Genomic DNA, 14,808 nt, shown 5'->3' with positions numbered 1-14,808 from the left:
CTTTGGGGGGGGGGGAGGTCTGTAGAGGGAAGAACCTGTGTCTGAAGAGTTCTGCTCTTTCTTTTCCTTTTATGCAGCAAAAGCATCTACATGGTCTTGGGCCACCTGGAAATCTAGGACTCTTAAACACTTGATTGAACTAGAGGCTTGTAGATACCCATTGTGTGCTATCCAGTTATTCCTAGTCTATTGCTTTGCTCCCAGTGCAGTGAGAGGGCATGAAGAGTCTGAACTCTGCAAGTGGTAAAGTTAGCAGCTTTGCCTGCAGCTGACTGCCAGCTTTCATGACTGGGATCCTGGTTAAAGATAAAGGAAGGAAATGGTCCATTTTGAGAGTGTAAAGCTGGTGTATAGGAGGCCTGTTACAGCTCTGAGCTTTTGGAAGCCTAAAGAGGGGCTGGAGCTCCCAGATGAGACTAAAATAAGCAGACAAGAAGCTGAAGTGACTCCTTGTATCTCTGTGTTAACACAAATGGTCTCCAGTCTGCCCTATGATTTGGCAGTGCTGCTGTCACTACTCACCAGCATCAAAAAACATGAGAGACTAGAGCTGTGAGACAAAAGAATTTGAGACAAACAAAGGGTGTGTTTAGTGAAGGGCCCTTGAGTGAGTGAGGCTGCTTATTGCATTATTATAGTACTGAAGTCCCCTTGTCTCCCATGTCATAATATAGCAGGGTGGGAGAATAATTCAGTCTCCCATTTGTAGTTAATTGGTGACTGTCACAAATAGGAAATAATGAATGTCTGTGGTGGTAGCTGTCAGCTAAGGACTGCTATTGAGCTGGAAGAGAAGAGTGGGGTGAGGGCGAGTCAGACTGAGAATTAATTATATGGAGAAGCTAGAGAATCTAGGCATGCATCCTCTAGAAAAGGGATGACCCTCCTGAAGTAGATGCATCTGTCTGCTGCTAGCCTTAAGGCTGTTATACAGATGAACTTGTCAAACAAACCATGAGCACAAATTACAACTAATGAAGGGGCTGTCTAGACGACATCTTTTAACAGAGCATAGCTGATACATGAGGAAAGACTTTCCAAAGGTAGTTCATAGGAGCCATTAGTGGAGAAGCATTCAGAGGATAATAAAAACTGGTGCGCTTGGTAATTTCCTGACTGTGTGGTGGGTTTTTTTTATTGTTCATTTCTTTCAGTGGACTGTGCTGCGCTTCCATAAATAATCAGTGGAGATGATAGCCTGAGATAAGTGTCCCCCCTGGCCTGATCTGGAAGTCCTGTAGCAGACTGTCTACTTTTTTTTTTCTTCCCTGTGAGAAGAAAAAATGCTACTGTCCTCCAAACCTCTTATGCTGACACTAGCCATTCATTCCCTTCTTGGTCACACTTTTTTTCCCCTCCCACTTTCTCAAAATAGGTCACTAATAGCTTCAAAACTCAGCAGATACAGCCTGGCACATCAAGGGCCTGCAGCAGCTCTCATCTCTGCCAGAATTAGGGATATGAAGGGAGGTGAGGCTGTGATGCTGAGCCTGGGCAAAGCCCAAACTCCATGGCATGAACCTTAAAGGATTCTGTCATATATAAATGCAAACCATGTTTCATCTCTGTGAGGGGGAGCACTTGGTTCTAACTCTTTAAAGACTCTTGTCAACAGTGGGTCCTGGTGGCAAGTGCAGGATCATCCTCTGGGGCACTCGTGCTGAGGTCTGGTGATCCCTGCAGCAACCAAAGCCCTGAATGTATAATGTCCTGGGTGGAGGGGAAATTTAAGAACTGTAAGGGTGTTGTTCAGCAGGTGTGGCCAGGGCTGGGAGCCGAGATTGGGTTCAGCTACTTTTCCTTTGGCATTGCTAAGATGTGTCCATTACCCATGAAGGTATGAGAGTGTGATTGCCACTCTGTGTGAGAATCTGGACTCCCTCGATGAGCCTGAGGCCAGAGCTGCCATGATCTGGATTGTGGGAGAATATGCTGAACGAATTGACAATGCAGATGAGCTGCTCGAGAGCTTCTTGGAGGGGTTCCATGATGAGAGCACCCAGGTAAGGGACTGGGACTAGAATGCTTGAGGCTCCTTCCCTGCCCCACCTCTGACACATCTTGATGAGATATAGAGGTCTTGACCTCTGGTACAGCTTAGTACCTTTTTGGCTCTTCAGATACCTTTCTCCTAGAGTTATGGCCTCTCCAGGTGAGAATGGTGTAATCCATTGGCTAGGCCACCATTTGGGAAAGCTTACTTTACTGCTGCTCATGCTATACTTGTTTTCTAGATTAGAGCTCTTGCCTCCATCGTATAGGCCTGAGCTGCAGGTTAGTTTACAGGTCAGTGGACATCTGGAAGGATCCTGGGGATTCTTGGTGATGTTAACTCTTTTTTGTTATATTTCTACTAGTAACTTGAAAGAATTGGGTGCTGGGTAGCTCCATGGCAGGGTGCAGTACCTGGGAGGCAGAATGCTGTGAGTTTAGGTTCCCATGGCTGCCTCTTGGGTGTAGCTAAATGGTTTCTGTCACTGGATGCAGAATACTGGCCAAGATGGACCCATGGGCTGACCTAGTAAATGGCAGTTCTTATGTTCTTTCAGTTGGAAAGCAGGTGGCTTAAGTGAACAGCTCTTAGTGGTGTTTTGCTGTGCTGAGCTGAACAGAATTACTTAGTTTACTGAAGCACTGCAAAACTAGAGACCTGCTCTTTGTACTCTCCTGGGCAGTAACCTGCTGCTGCTTTGGGTTCAGAACACAACAGTCCCATTCATCTGTGTTACATTGGTAAACTACTAAGATAAATTATTATAGACCTTTTTCTTCAATCTCTACTAGCCTGGAGGATTCATATCAGGTTGTCCTTATTCTGGCCTTACTGTGTGATCTTGAGCAAGTCAGTTAAATTGGTGTGTCTTGTAATCACCATTTTATATATGGGAAACTATTTTTCAACTTCCCTAGACAGGGGGGATAAGCCTGTTCTTATGAAGTTTGGAATTGCTGTGGTTATGGGTTGGAACGTAGAAAAGCCAACATCAGTATTAACTTGGTGCCTACTGAGCTCTTACTGGTTGAAAGCCAGTTACTGTTAAATTGGTAGTCTTCTGGACTTCTAAAGCCAGAAAGCACCAAGATCACCAAGCCAGAGGTGTTGCAGTAGTTCATACTGTTTATTCCTGTACTGAGGCTAAATGTGTGGCTGAAGTTGTTATTAAGGGTTGGGCTAAAGTCACAGAAAATAATTAGTTGGTTTAAGGAGGTGTATGCCTGTTATCTCACCTCACTTGACTGATGACTGGAAAGCATCCAGTGTGCTTAGCCAAATGGCACTGGATTAGATTTTTGCACAGAGATGGAAAGAGTTCCCAGGCATGGTATGCATTGCAATTACTGGGAAATGCATGTCTCCATCAGACTTAGGCATAGGAGCATCTGAAGCGCATGCAGTCTCTCTCTGCCTGATCCCAACCCCTGCTCTGCTCTGTTTTGTTCTCTGTAGGTCCAACTGCAGTTGTTGACAGCAATTGTGAAACTCTTCCTGAAGAAACCCACAGAGACTCAGGAGTTGGTGCAGCAAGTACTGAGTCTGGCTACTCAGGTGCGTGATAGGGCCTTGTATGTTAGAATGTAACTTCCTTTTTCTCAGCAATCTTTCCTGTTTCTTGGGTTTGCCTGCCCTCTCCAAAGCAGTGGGATGGGTAAATAGCACCAGTGGCTGTCCGAGTGCAAAGACTCTCCACAGCTGCTTAGTTTTGCTCCACATGTTGATGCAGACTACTACTTAGAGCAGGCTTGCAGGAGGGGCCATGTGACTAGTGTACAGCTGCACCTGAGAGTTTTGTTGCCCTGGTACCAACAGGATGGAGGAGCATTGGGCTGCCACTTAGAATTGTTATTCTCCACTGCATCCCAAGACAACGAAGCCCATCAAATCCCCTAGCAGCAAGTATTGCTGGCCATCACGGGACGTGGCTGAGTCCCTGTACTGAAGAACTGTTGGCCCTTACTGCAAGGTAGAGAGAGAGCGTCTAAATGGGCATATACTATGAGAGGAAGGTGGGCATTGGAGAATCGTGGACCTTGACATGTTGAGCTCACATTTCACGTACCCCTTATCTACCTGAAGAAAATGTCACTTACTGAGTCTGGGTCATAGATTTCATAGACATTAGGGCTGGAAGGGACCTCATGAGATCATCAGGTCTAGCCATCTGCCTAAGGGGCAGGAAGTCAGTTGGGGTCAGATGATCCTAGCAAGATAATTATCAAAGCATTTGTTAAAAGTATCCAGAACAGGTGCTTGCACCACTTCTGAGGGAGTCTATTCCATACTCTGGAGATTCAGATGGTAAAGAAGTTACTCCTTCAGTCTAAAATGGTCTTCCAGCAGTTTGTGACCATTGGACACTTGTCTTCCCTTGGGGTGCCCTGGTGAACAGACGTTTTCCCAGTTCCTGATGCACACCCCTCCTATACTTACAGGCTGCCACCAAATCACACCTGAGTCTTTGCTTTTCCAGGCTGAAGAGTCCCATGCCTCTCAGCCTGTCCTCATAAGTCCTGTTCTCTTGACTTCTGATCGTGTGGGTCTCTCAGTCCTTTGTTCATCTTCATGTTACTTAACCTGTGGTATCAAATTCTGATACCCAGATGCTACTGGAAAACATTGTTCTGCTACTCTGAAGGCTGGCAGTGATGTAGGCCTGTTTTGAACTGTGCCTTCAGTGGGGTTTTGGGGGCTTTCATTAAAAGTTGGGAGAAGCAGTCTTGCTTTGTGAGGATGAAGTGCCACTTTTGGCAGGTTAGGGGAGGCAAAATGGGGGGTTTTGTCCTTCATAGTGAATCAGGAAGGCAGTGCTGAGAACTACCCATGAAACCATTCAGCTGCTGTCCTTTGGCAGTTGTGAAGGGCTCTGAATGCCAAGGAACAAGCAGATCTGCGTGATCTGCACCAGCAAGCATGTGATGGAGGACTGTCACTTGCTGTGTGTACAGTGTGCAGTGAGGCCAGGAGCCCCTAGTCAAACTGACCTTCTGGGCACTGCTGCAGCAAGGGTTTAGTGTGCCCTTTCAGCTAGGAATGGCTCTATGGAAATGAAGGTTTGGAGATTTTGGGGGTAGTTTTGTGAATAGAATGGAGATGGTATGAAACTTGCTGTTCATGCACTTGAATGTTGAACACATTCATATGAAATATAGCGTATTAAACCTCTCTTTCAAGACTTTGCAGTAATTTCACATCTTAACTCCCTTTTAGCCTGTTCTTTCTTTGCAGCAGCCTGACTACTAAAATGATTGCAATCAGGATTTTGAAGAGTGGGGGAAGGGGTTGATGCTTCTGTACCTGTCCCAGGAGGTTTCTCGTCATTATCCTGAATGGAATCCTTGCTTTAAAAAACACAACAAAATGGTTATAACTCATCTTGTATCTGCAGCTGACAAGCACAGCAGAGCTGGGCGTCAAACTTTCTGTTCTTCCCTCTTCCCTCACCAGATACCTAATGGTTGGGGTTATATTTGGGCATTTGATCTCCTTGAGGGATGCTGTAAGACTAGTCCAAACCTTTCCCCCACTAGGTTCAGCTGTCATGTGAATTGTGTTCATAAATGTTTCCCAAAGGACTCTGATAACCCAGACCTAAGGGACCGAGGCTACATCTACTGGCGTCTGCTCTCCACTGATCCTGTGGCTGCCAAGGAAGTGGTGTTGGCAGAGAAACCCCTCATCTCAGAAGAGACGGACCTGATCGAGCCTACCCTGCTAGATGAGCTGATCTGTTACATTGGCACTCTGGCTTCTGTCTATCACAAGCCCCCCAGTGCCTTTGTGGAGGGGAGCAGAGGTGTTGTGCACAAGAGCTTGCCTCCACGAACAGGGTCGTGAGTACCTAAGATGTCTCTACTTGTTTCTGGCTGTCTCTTCTTCCCAGATCATATTTGCCTTCTCCGCACTGTGCCTAGAAATGGCCTGGCATTTGATAACCGGCTGCGAACAATGTTTTTAATACCCTTTCATTTCACTATGGGGCCAGACTGTCTCCATGCTCTGTAGCTCACCTGATACACACTGAAGCCTTGGCTTCCGCAGTGTTGTACCAAACTTTCTCTTCTGCCTTCTGTTGCATACTATGCTTTTGTGTCTTAGGAAGAGAAGGTGTATGTGGTAAAAATAGTAGGTATGGCATGAATTAAGCAGCTGCCTGTTTTAAGCCCATGATCCCTTCTGGGCACTCTACCGTATCAGTTCATGGATTCTAAAGCATAAGGACTCATGTTGGGAGGGAATGTCAGTGGCTCGTTGACCTTGGCTGCTGGAATGAATTTTACCCTCTTCAGTGAAGCCTCTGGCTTATCAGGTTGAAACTAAAAGGGGTGTAATATATTTCACTTTCCTCTTGCTGCTTTCTCTAGGAGTGAAAGTGCAGAGAGCCCTGATGCAGCCCCAGCAGGAGTTCAGCCTTCAGAGCAGCCAGCTGTCATCCCAACTCAGGGTGATCTCTTGGGTGATCTCCTGAACCTTGACTTGGGCCCACCAGTGAGTGGGCCTCCTATTGCTGCATCTTCTGTGCAGATGGGTGCTGTGGATCTCCTTGGAGGCGGCTTGGACAGCCTGGTACGTCATTGTTTTTGCTTGACTGTGTTCTAATGGACTGTAAACTGGGGCGTTGGTAGTCTGTCTGACAGATGTGGTCTTTGTGTTTCTAGGCTTTATTAATAACATAGGCTGCTCCAGATAGGAGGAAGCATCCTCCTAGTGTTTGGAGTCTGGAGCATAATTGCCTTTAACTCAGGTCCTATTGAGAGCTTTGTCTTCCATCCAGTTGTATGTGCTCTAACCTGCCACAGGGCTGGAGCTGCAGTTACCATCCTGGGACTGACGTTTGCACTTGGAGCATGTATTACTGAATGGGAAGCAGCAGGCACTTCATGGTCTGTTCTTTTAACCATCACACTTTCACAAACGGACTGGAAATCACCAATGGTGCAGTCAGCATGTTGGCAAGGCGTGTGAAGTTCAATCAGTTCTCCAGTCTTCCAGGAAAAGTTGGAGCACTAAGCTGACATGAGGCAAATTTAATGAATGTAATGCTGCCTATGTGAGGCATGAAAGGAAGTGTGGGAGCTGCCTGTGAGCTGTTGACTTGGCCTAGTTACTTGTCTGGCATAAAGATTTCTTGCATCTTCTCTGTTAGCAAGTGGGTACCATGATAGTGGTCCTTACCATGAAAGGAGATCTAATGGTGAGTCATAGTTTCATAGATTTAGGGCCGGAAGGGACCTAGTAGATCTTCTAGCCCGACCCCCCGCCAGGGCGGGAGAACAACAAAACCCCAAAACAAGAAACGGGACTCAAATGAGTCCAGCCAGGTAGGCATCCAGCCTCTTCTTAAAGACCCCCAGGGTAGGGGCCAGCACCACTTCCCTTGGAAGTTGGTTCCAGCTCCTAGCCGCCCTAACTGTGAAGTAGTTTTTGCGGATGTCCAATCTATACCTCCTCTCCATCAACTTGTGCCCATTACTCCTTGTTATGCCAGCGGGCGCTAGGGGAAACAGCGTCTCCCCCAAACCCTTCTGGTCCCCCCTAGTGAGTTTATAGACGGTCACCAGGTCCCCCCTCAGCCTTCTCTTGTGGAGGCTGAATAGGTTCAGGTCCCGCAGTCTCTCACTGTAGGGTCTGCCCTGTTGTCCCCGGATCATGCGGGTGGCCCTCCTCTGGACCCTCTCCATGTTGTCCACATCCCTCTTGAAATGGGGCGCACAGAACTGGACACAATACTCCAGCTGTGGCCTGACCAGCGTCGCGTAGAGGGGGAGGATCACCTCCTTGGCTCTACTCGAGATGCACCTGTGGATGCACGACAAGGTCCGGTTAGCCCTGCCAACCATGACCTCGCATTGTCGGCCCATGTTCATCTTGGAGTCAATAATGACTCCAAGATCTCTTTCTGCCTCCGTGCTCTCGAGTAGGGAGTTCCCCATTGTGTAAGTGTGCTGCTGGTTCCTACTGCCCAAGTGCAGCACCCTGCACTTGTCCGTATTGAAACGCATCCTGTTCCTGTTAGCCCACCCCTGTAACCTATCCAGATCCCTCTGCAATCTCTCACTCCCTGCTAGCGTGCTCACTTCCCCCCAAATTTTGGTGTCATCAGCGAATTTAAACAGGTTACTTTCCACCCCATCATCCAGATCCAGAGTCTGGTACTTAAGTTCAGTAGCCAATGAAATAATGGGTATGCCTGGAAAAAGGGGTGCAGATCTGTCCAAAATAATGGGTCAGAACTGTCAGTTTGGAGGGATGGAGTTGGCATGGGATAGTGTGTGGCCAAACTAGAGGAAGAGCTCTGCTGTGGAGAAGTGATGCAGGGTGCAAAGATAAATAGTTTGAGCCAATGCAGAACATCACTGTGGTGCTGCGCTATGTCCTAGGGGAGAAGGGGTCTGTCTGGACACCCACCTTGTGCTACAGCTGCCAGGTGGACACTGTCTGTCAGGTGTATTGAACAGCTTTGTTTGACTAACTTCTGTTCCCTCCACCCCTTCTTGTCTTCCTGTTTGTCTCTCTTTCTCCTGGCTTGTCTCTCTGCATGTGGCTGGCTCATCTCTTCACCTTGCCTGCTTCTGCTTGGAGATGGGGGACGAGTCTGAAGGGGTATGGATCAGCCCTTTTTTTTAGCCCTCTAGAACATACCTAGCCAACATCCATGTCCTCCCCTCACCTCCCCTTCCCTCTTCACAGTAGCAAAAGAGGAGCAGGTGGAGTTTCTGCACCTACTGCCATGCCTGGAGCTGGGTATGAAGAAACTCCTTCAGTTAGCTTGATTCAAGGCAGGCAGACCTTCATTCATGTAGTGCTGCCCACCTACCCTGTGCTGTTTCCCACTGGAAGCCATAAACGCTTAACTGGGGGAGGGGAGGGAATTATTCCACACCCAGAGACCCACATTGAATAGAGGATTCAGTAGTAGCTGATTCCTATATAGAGAAACTGGTGCTAACCATAGTAGCAAATGAGCTCCCAGCTGCCTTTTAAACTCTGGTCTCTCTGCCTTTCTCTGTCTCTTGCTCTTGGTTCATGTGTGTGCAAGCTTAGCTTGTTAGATGTTGGCTAAAAAGCAGATCTGAAGTAGACCTTGAAAATGATGCATCCCTGGGATAAGCCCTGGGGCTGGCTGTTCTCTTAGGCAAAGTGGGTCAGGAATTGCTCCAAAGCCCTCCATGAAATGTTTCATGGCCACATGTGTTGGGCACCCTGAGTTGGGTTCCCTTGCCTCTGCTCCAAGTGATGCGTCTGTTTCTTGTCTCTTTGCAGTTGAGAAGCGATGTGGGAGGCAGCCCTGCAGTGAGTGTGCACCTTCCACATTTACCTGTCTGTCACATTTTGCACACTCCATTTATTCTCTTGTTCTCTGCCTGGTGCCTAATATAACTTGTTTCCTTGTTTCACACAGATGGGTGGCTCTGGCTTTGCAGCTCCCAGCACTGTGGTGCCTGCAAACCTTGGGGCACCCCTCAGCAGTGGCTTGGGAGACCTCTTTGATCTGACTGGTGGAGTGGGCACTCTGTCAGGATCCTACGTGGCACCCAAAAGTGTGAGTAGAACAGTTTCTACTGGTTGCTGCCAATATACTAGGTCCATATAGCTCATCTCTAACAACTGGGTTTAATACTGCAGCCATTTTAAAGATCAGCCCAGCACTGTCACAGTAGCATGGGATAAAGAGACCAGCTTCAAGTGTTGAGCTCCCAGATAACACACAAGGTGCATGTATCAAGGGAGGGTATGGCAAATGTAGATCCTTAATGATCAGGTGAAGGGGCCTATTGTATCTAATGATGCCTTATGTATCTGGTAATGGAGAGAGTACCCAAGACAGTCACAGGTGGTTCAGGCCTCTTTCCATCCCAGTGCTGGAGTTGCCCTGAATAGAATGTCTCTTAGAACAGTCATGGTAGTGTTGGTCCAGAAAATGAGGCAAGGATTTTTGTGGGCGATTTATACTTTATTAGGTCAACAGCACAGCTGGGATAGGCTTAGACTTAAACAAGCTTTTGAATGAAGGGGAGAGTGTCCTGTATTAAAAAGCTTGTCTAAGGGGTTTGAGTTTTTTTGTGGGGTGGGGGTTGGTTTGTTTCTTTGTCTTTTTTTTTTTATTCCAACCATGCGGTTGGTCCAGTAAAGTATCAGTCACATAAATCCTTACCTTGGAGTACATTGCCATTTGTTAGGCCTTTGGTGATGGGAACTTGCTCCTTAGGCCAGCTTCTGTGCACTCGTAGTCTAGCTAAACTCAGTGCTAGGGACTGTAGATGATGGCCACCTAGCCCTGAACAACCATGAGTCATTCAATGTGTTGTCTAGTTAATCACATCTTCACAAATCTCAGCAGGATAGAAAGTAACTGACTACAGTTTGAAGGCTACGCTCATTTATCAGTTAGACCTTCCTTTTTATGGGCCAGAAGAGGTTTTGTTTTGTTCTTTTTTTTGTGCTCAAATGCACCATGTTCTACTATAAATGTACTTCCAAGTTTTTGGGAGAACTTCACTGCGTAGTTCTGTACCATTGTGATGGGGGTGGAGGGTGAACTCTTGAATATGGAGTATAACTTGACTCCTCCCCACAGTCTACAAGGACTGTCAAAGTGGGAGCTCACCTTTATATTTCAAATCCAGTAAAACTGGGGGGGTTGTCTCCGTATAACCTAGGTCTGGCTCCCAGCCATGAAGGCAAAGGGCCTGGAAATCTCTGGTACGTTCAGCCGTCAGGTGGGCTCCATCTCCATGGACCTCTTGTTAACTAACAAGGCCCTGCAGGTCATGTCTGACTTTGCCATCCAGTTCAACCGCAACAGGTAAAGTACTTGCTAGGGTTGGGCTTCAGTGTGGCCACTCCATTAACCTGTCTAGTTTAGGCTTGAAGTTTGTTTTTTGTTTTTTAAGTGCAAGACATTGCTCCTGTTGCATGCAGCCGTCTGCAAGCTGCTGTTGGCCCATTGACTTGGGGGGAGTAGAGTTGCTGCAGAACTTGTTGCTGCTAGTTTCAAAGTCCTTTTTTCCAGTAGCTGGGTCCATTGTTAGTTCAACATTTTACCAGGCATGCCGGGCTTGGAATTTAGGATAGAAACCACTCTAGTTGTTACTGGCATCTCTCAGGTGAACCAGCATGCCATACCAGGACTTTAGTCTGTCCTGTCAGAAGTAATGGAGGATGCATGTAGGGAGACAGTGCAGGGTAATAATGGCCCTCCTTTGACTAAAGGGATAGGCAGATGTGAAGAGAAGAAGTTGGTGCAACTAACATGTCACTTTACACATGATTCTTTCAGTGGTAACTTCCCACTAGATTGGGCCAAGTTACCCTGGTTTAAGGGTTTTCACTGTTTATCCACTGTTCTCTTACAGCAATATAATCATGCTTTACAACCTCAGTCCAGTCATCTAATGAAGCCCAACTTCTAAGATTTTTTTTTTGTTGGAATTCAGAAGATCAGACTGGACTGGAGCTAGAAGGAAGTGGCTGAGAGTCCAGTGGCAGACTTATAGCTTGTAGGCCACAAAAGCAGGAACGGCCTCACATGATGATCCTTCTCTCTGAGCAGCTATGGTGATGAGTAAACCTGAGCCTCTAAGAAGTTGACTGAAGAGGCTGTTCCTCTAAGAACAGATTCTCCCTTCCTTCTGGGCATTTTTAATCCAGCTTTTGTATCTAAAAGAATAAGAGGTTGGCAGCACTATGTCCAGGGGCTGCAGGGTTCTTGCTACAAGAGGAAAGGATGCAAAGCATAAGATTCTCAAAGCCTTAGAGACACGGACACAAGTCCCCTGCTTCGCGTTTAGCTAGTGGCCTGGTTGTCATGGTTAAGCAGGAGCTGATTGTGGGGTTTTTTGGTATCAGAATCTGTAATTTGTGTTAGGCATGACAGTACATGTTACCTGTGGCTGATCAACCACGTGGCATGAGGAACTACCTACCCTGATGTTAGGGAGGACTGAGGGTACATGGGATAGCGATGGATGGAATGAGGACACGTATGAGTGCTGGTGGGGACAAGAGGAGTTTTATTGTAAGCAGAAAGATGGATTAGTGTACCTAGTACACCTAGCAGATCACAACTGGAGCCCAGGTTAAACATCAGGTTGGTGAGGTGGAAAGGTAGCTTCTAAATCAGTGAGGTGGAAAGGTATCTACAGGCTGCATGTGTCATCCAAGGAGATGATTCAGGTATGAACAGTCACTAGAGTCCTCCTCCCCCCACTACCTGGCAGGAACTGTAGCCTCTGCTTATAGGCAGCCCAGTGCTAACAGCTGCTTCTTGCCTCTAACCTGCCTGCTCTTCTGGGTGTTCTTACAGCTTTGGCCTGGCACCAGCAGCTCCTCTTCAGGTCCACACCCCTCTAGCTCCCAACCAGTCTGTGGAAATCTCTCTCCCTCTGAACACAGTTGGCTCTGTCATGAAGATGGATCCTCTCAACAACCTCCAGGTAAGTCTGTATGGCAGAGGCAGCACAAAACAGCAAAGGATGCTCCAAAATGTGGATGAGCCTCCAGTTAGTGAGCTATCATCTTTAGAAACCAGAACTGGCGAGGAGGAGAGCTAGCCATTGGACCTGGGCACAAGAGGAAAAAAAGGGCTGTCCAAAAGCCTTTGTGTATTGCTTTGAGCTGAACCCCAAAGCAAGTGTTTGGAGGAAGAGACAAGGGAAAACTGAAAGGTGTGATGGCCTCTGGAAGAAAGGGATTATTTACTCTGTAGCTGTGCCCTTCTAGGGGAAAAAAAGATCCACACTTTTTTGATCTGCTGTGCAGCTTAGATACTGCCCAGCCTCTCTGCTTACAGAGGGGGAAACCGTCCTCAGCGTGGCTAGGTCAAAAGGCCAATGCATTAGTTCTGAAAGCTTCACAGAGTGCTAGTAGGTGGGCATGCTAGCTCTGTTTGGCCAGGGGGAGGTGGTTCCATCTGGTCCTTCTTTATGCCAACTTCTTGGAGGGCATGGGGGCCAAAAGCAAACTGATTACAGGGCTGTGCTATAGTAGGCTTGATGTCGGCTATTCTTGAGTTAAGCAGCGCTGGGAGTTCCTGTGTTACCTGTTTTAACCTTAGCCTGGTAGATCAGAGGCTTGGATTAGAATAGGGAGTTCCAGATTCTGTGCTCACTTTTAGACCACTTAGTCTTGCCTTAAACATTGATATGTATCAGTGCCTGCCATGTAGGGGCTTCCCTGTGAACTGCCTTCCTGCTCCAGATCAGGGAGGAAAAGCTGAAGTCCCTACATCTCTTCCTTGACACCAGGTTGCTGTGAAGAACAATATTGATGTGTTCTACTTCAGCACCTTGTACCCACTGCATATCCTCTTTGTGGAAGATGGGAAGATGGGTGAGTTGATGGAATTTTTCTAGCCTGGAATAGCAGAAGCAGCAGCCATGGTGAGGGTGGGGTGAGGGAAAGGGAGGTACTGAAAAGTTGCCTATACAGGTGTAATTCTGTCACTGTTCAATAGGTGGCATGCTGTTGTTAAATCTAAATCCTTAGTGTGATGCTTCTAATTCTGTGGTTTACACCTCTTGGGAATGAGGGGGATAAATGCCATGCCCATGGTATGTACTCTGAGCATAACATTGGGCATCAAGGTCAAGTTAACATTGGCCTGAACATATCTGCAGGGGGATACTAATGGCCCTCCTGCTTGTGCTGTTAACTCCTGTTACCTATTTCTACTTTGAGCCTGCAACTGTCAGCAGCCAAGCTTACAAAGATACAGTTCAGTTGCTGAACATCACTGGAACAAATTCCCATTTGTTTGTCCTCTAAACAATTGAGTCATCTGTGTTCCTGGCAACAGTTGCATCTAATTTTTTAATGTTCCTGCCTATACTTAGCTGCAGCAACCAGGCTGAAAAACTTAGTGATGTTGCAACAGAAAAGTGCCGAACACAGCAGTAGTTCTGCTTCTGTTGTACGGAGTATTGTTGGAAACTTGTTACCTGTTTTTGCTTCTTAGCGAAATAGTTTAAAATAAGGTGCTAAACTCCTAGGTTGCTGGTAGGGGGGCAGGGAGCTGTGCATGCATACTGCTTTTGTGGTTTGTGCGGTTAATCTTTACATCATATCTTCCTCTATCTCCCCTCCAGAGAGACAGATGTTCCTGGCCACCTGGAAGGACATTCCTAATGAGAATGAAGCCCAATTCCAGATTAAAGATTGTCCTCTCAATGCAGGTGAGTTCAGGGTCATCTGTTCCATGGTTCAGTGTTGGGATTAATCCAGTGAGGATTAAGTGCTATAGGATCAGACAGTAACTGCTTTGTATAGCCCTCATGGAATCCAGACCAGTTGGCCTAGCTGAGGGCTCCTGTATTCTCTTTCACCAAAGTACTTCTCTGCAAATACTCTTGTGGGCAAATGGTTCTTGATTTAACTGAAATGCTAACCTTTGCACAGATACCAGATGGGATTGTGTTTGCTAGGTGGGGATTGGCACTGCTCTGTCTGGGATGTCATCAAAGCACCTCTAATTATTTCCTTGGTTTCATCTCAGTGTTGACCTGTTACACAGCTGTCTAGTCCTGTAACTGCTGCTCAAAGATACAGATTATTCCCATGAACTTGGTTTCTACTTGTAGCCAGACAGAATGCTGAGAGAGTTTCCAGAACAGAAAGCACTGGCTGAAGTGCATGCTCTCAGTGTTAGTTCATAATGTCAGTCTAGAAACCCACAGCTACAGAGTAGTCTCTGTCCTCTGATAGACTTGGGCAACTGCCTGGGAATGGAGGCATTTAGAAGAGTGTTCACTTAATTTCCTTAGCTGTGCTTTAGCTGAGATTCCAAATTAGAACAACCCCCCCCCCCCCCAAAA

The 14,808-nt window shown here is 47.0% G+C and overlaps 1 protein-coding gene across 6 annotated transcripts in view; it reads left to right on the top strand.

The window, feature by feature from the left end:
- Positions 1–14,808, top strand: part of AP1B1 (adaptor related protein complex 1 beta 1 subunit) — a 61,268-nt gene that overhangs the window by 43,467 nt on the left and 2,993 nt on the right. For 2 of the 6 annotated variants that reach the window (XM_019506713.1, XM_019506712.1), the window contains exons 11-21: positions 1,838–2,003; positions 3,449–3,547; positions 5,570–5,829; positions 6,361–6,562; positions 8,579–8,599; positions 9,260–9,289; positions 9,399–9,539; positions 10,657–10,802; positions 12,303–12,432; positions 13,243–13,327; positions 14,083–14,169. In XM_019506713.1, the coding sequence (XP_019362258.1) occupies positions 1,838–2,003; positions 3,449–3,547; positions 5,570–5,829; positions 6,361–6,562; positions 8,579–8,599; positions 9,260–9,289; positions 9,399–9,539; positions 10,657–10,802; positions 12,303–12,432; positions 13,243–13,327; positions 14,083–14,169 (1,367 nt within the window). The remainder of the gene's footprint in view (positions 1–1,837; positions 2,004–3,448; positions 3,548–5,569; positions 5,830–6,360; positions 6,563–8,578; positions 8,600–9,259; positions 9,290–9,398; positions 9,540–10,656; positions 10,803–12,302; positions 12,433–13,242; positions 13,328–14,082; positions 14,170–14,808) is intronic. The other 4 variants (XM_019506717.1, XM_019506714.1, XM_019506716.1 and 1 more) reach the window with 2 other exon arrangements.

This window comes from Gavialis gangeticus, unplaced genomic scaffold (genome assembly GCF_001723915.1).
Source record: "Gavialis gangeticus isolate Ggan-Ray unplaced genomic scaffold, GavGan_comp1, whole genome shotgun sequence".
Taxonomy (NCBI): domain Eukaryota; kingdom Metazoa; phylum Chordata; order Crocodylia; family Gavialidae; genus Gavialis; species Gavialis gangeticus.
Note: the sequence above shows the minus strand (reverse complement) of the source record. Positions and strands in the feature narration are given on the sequence as shown.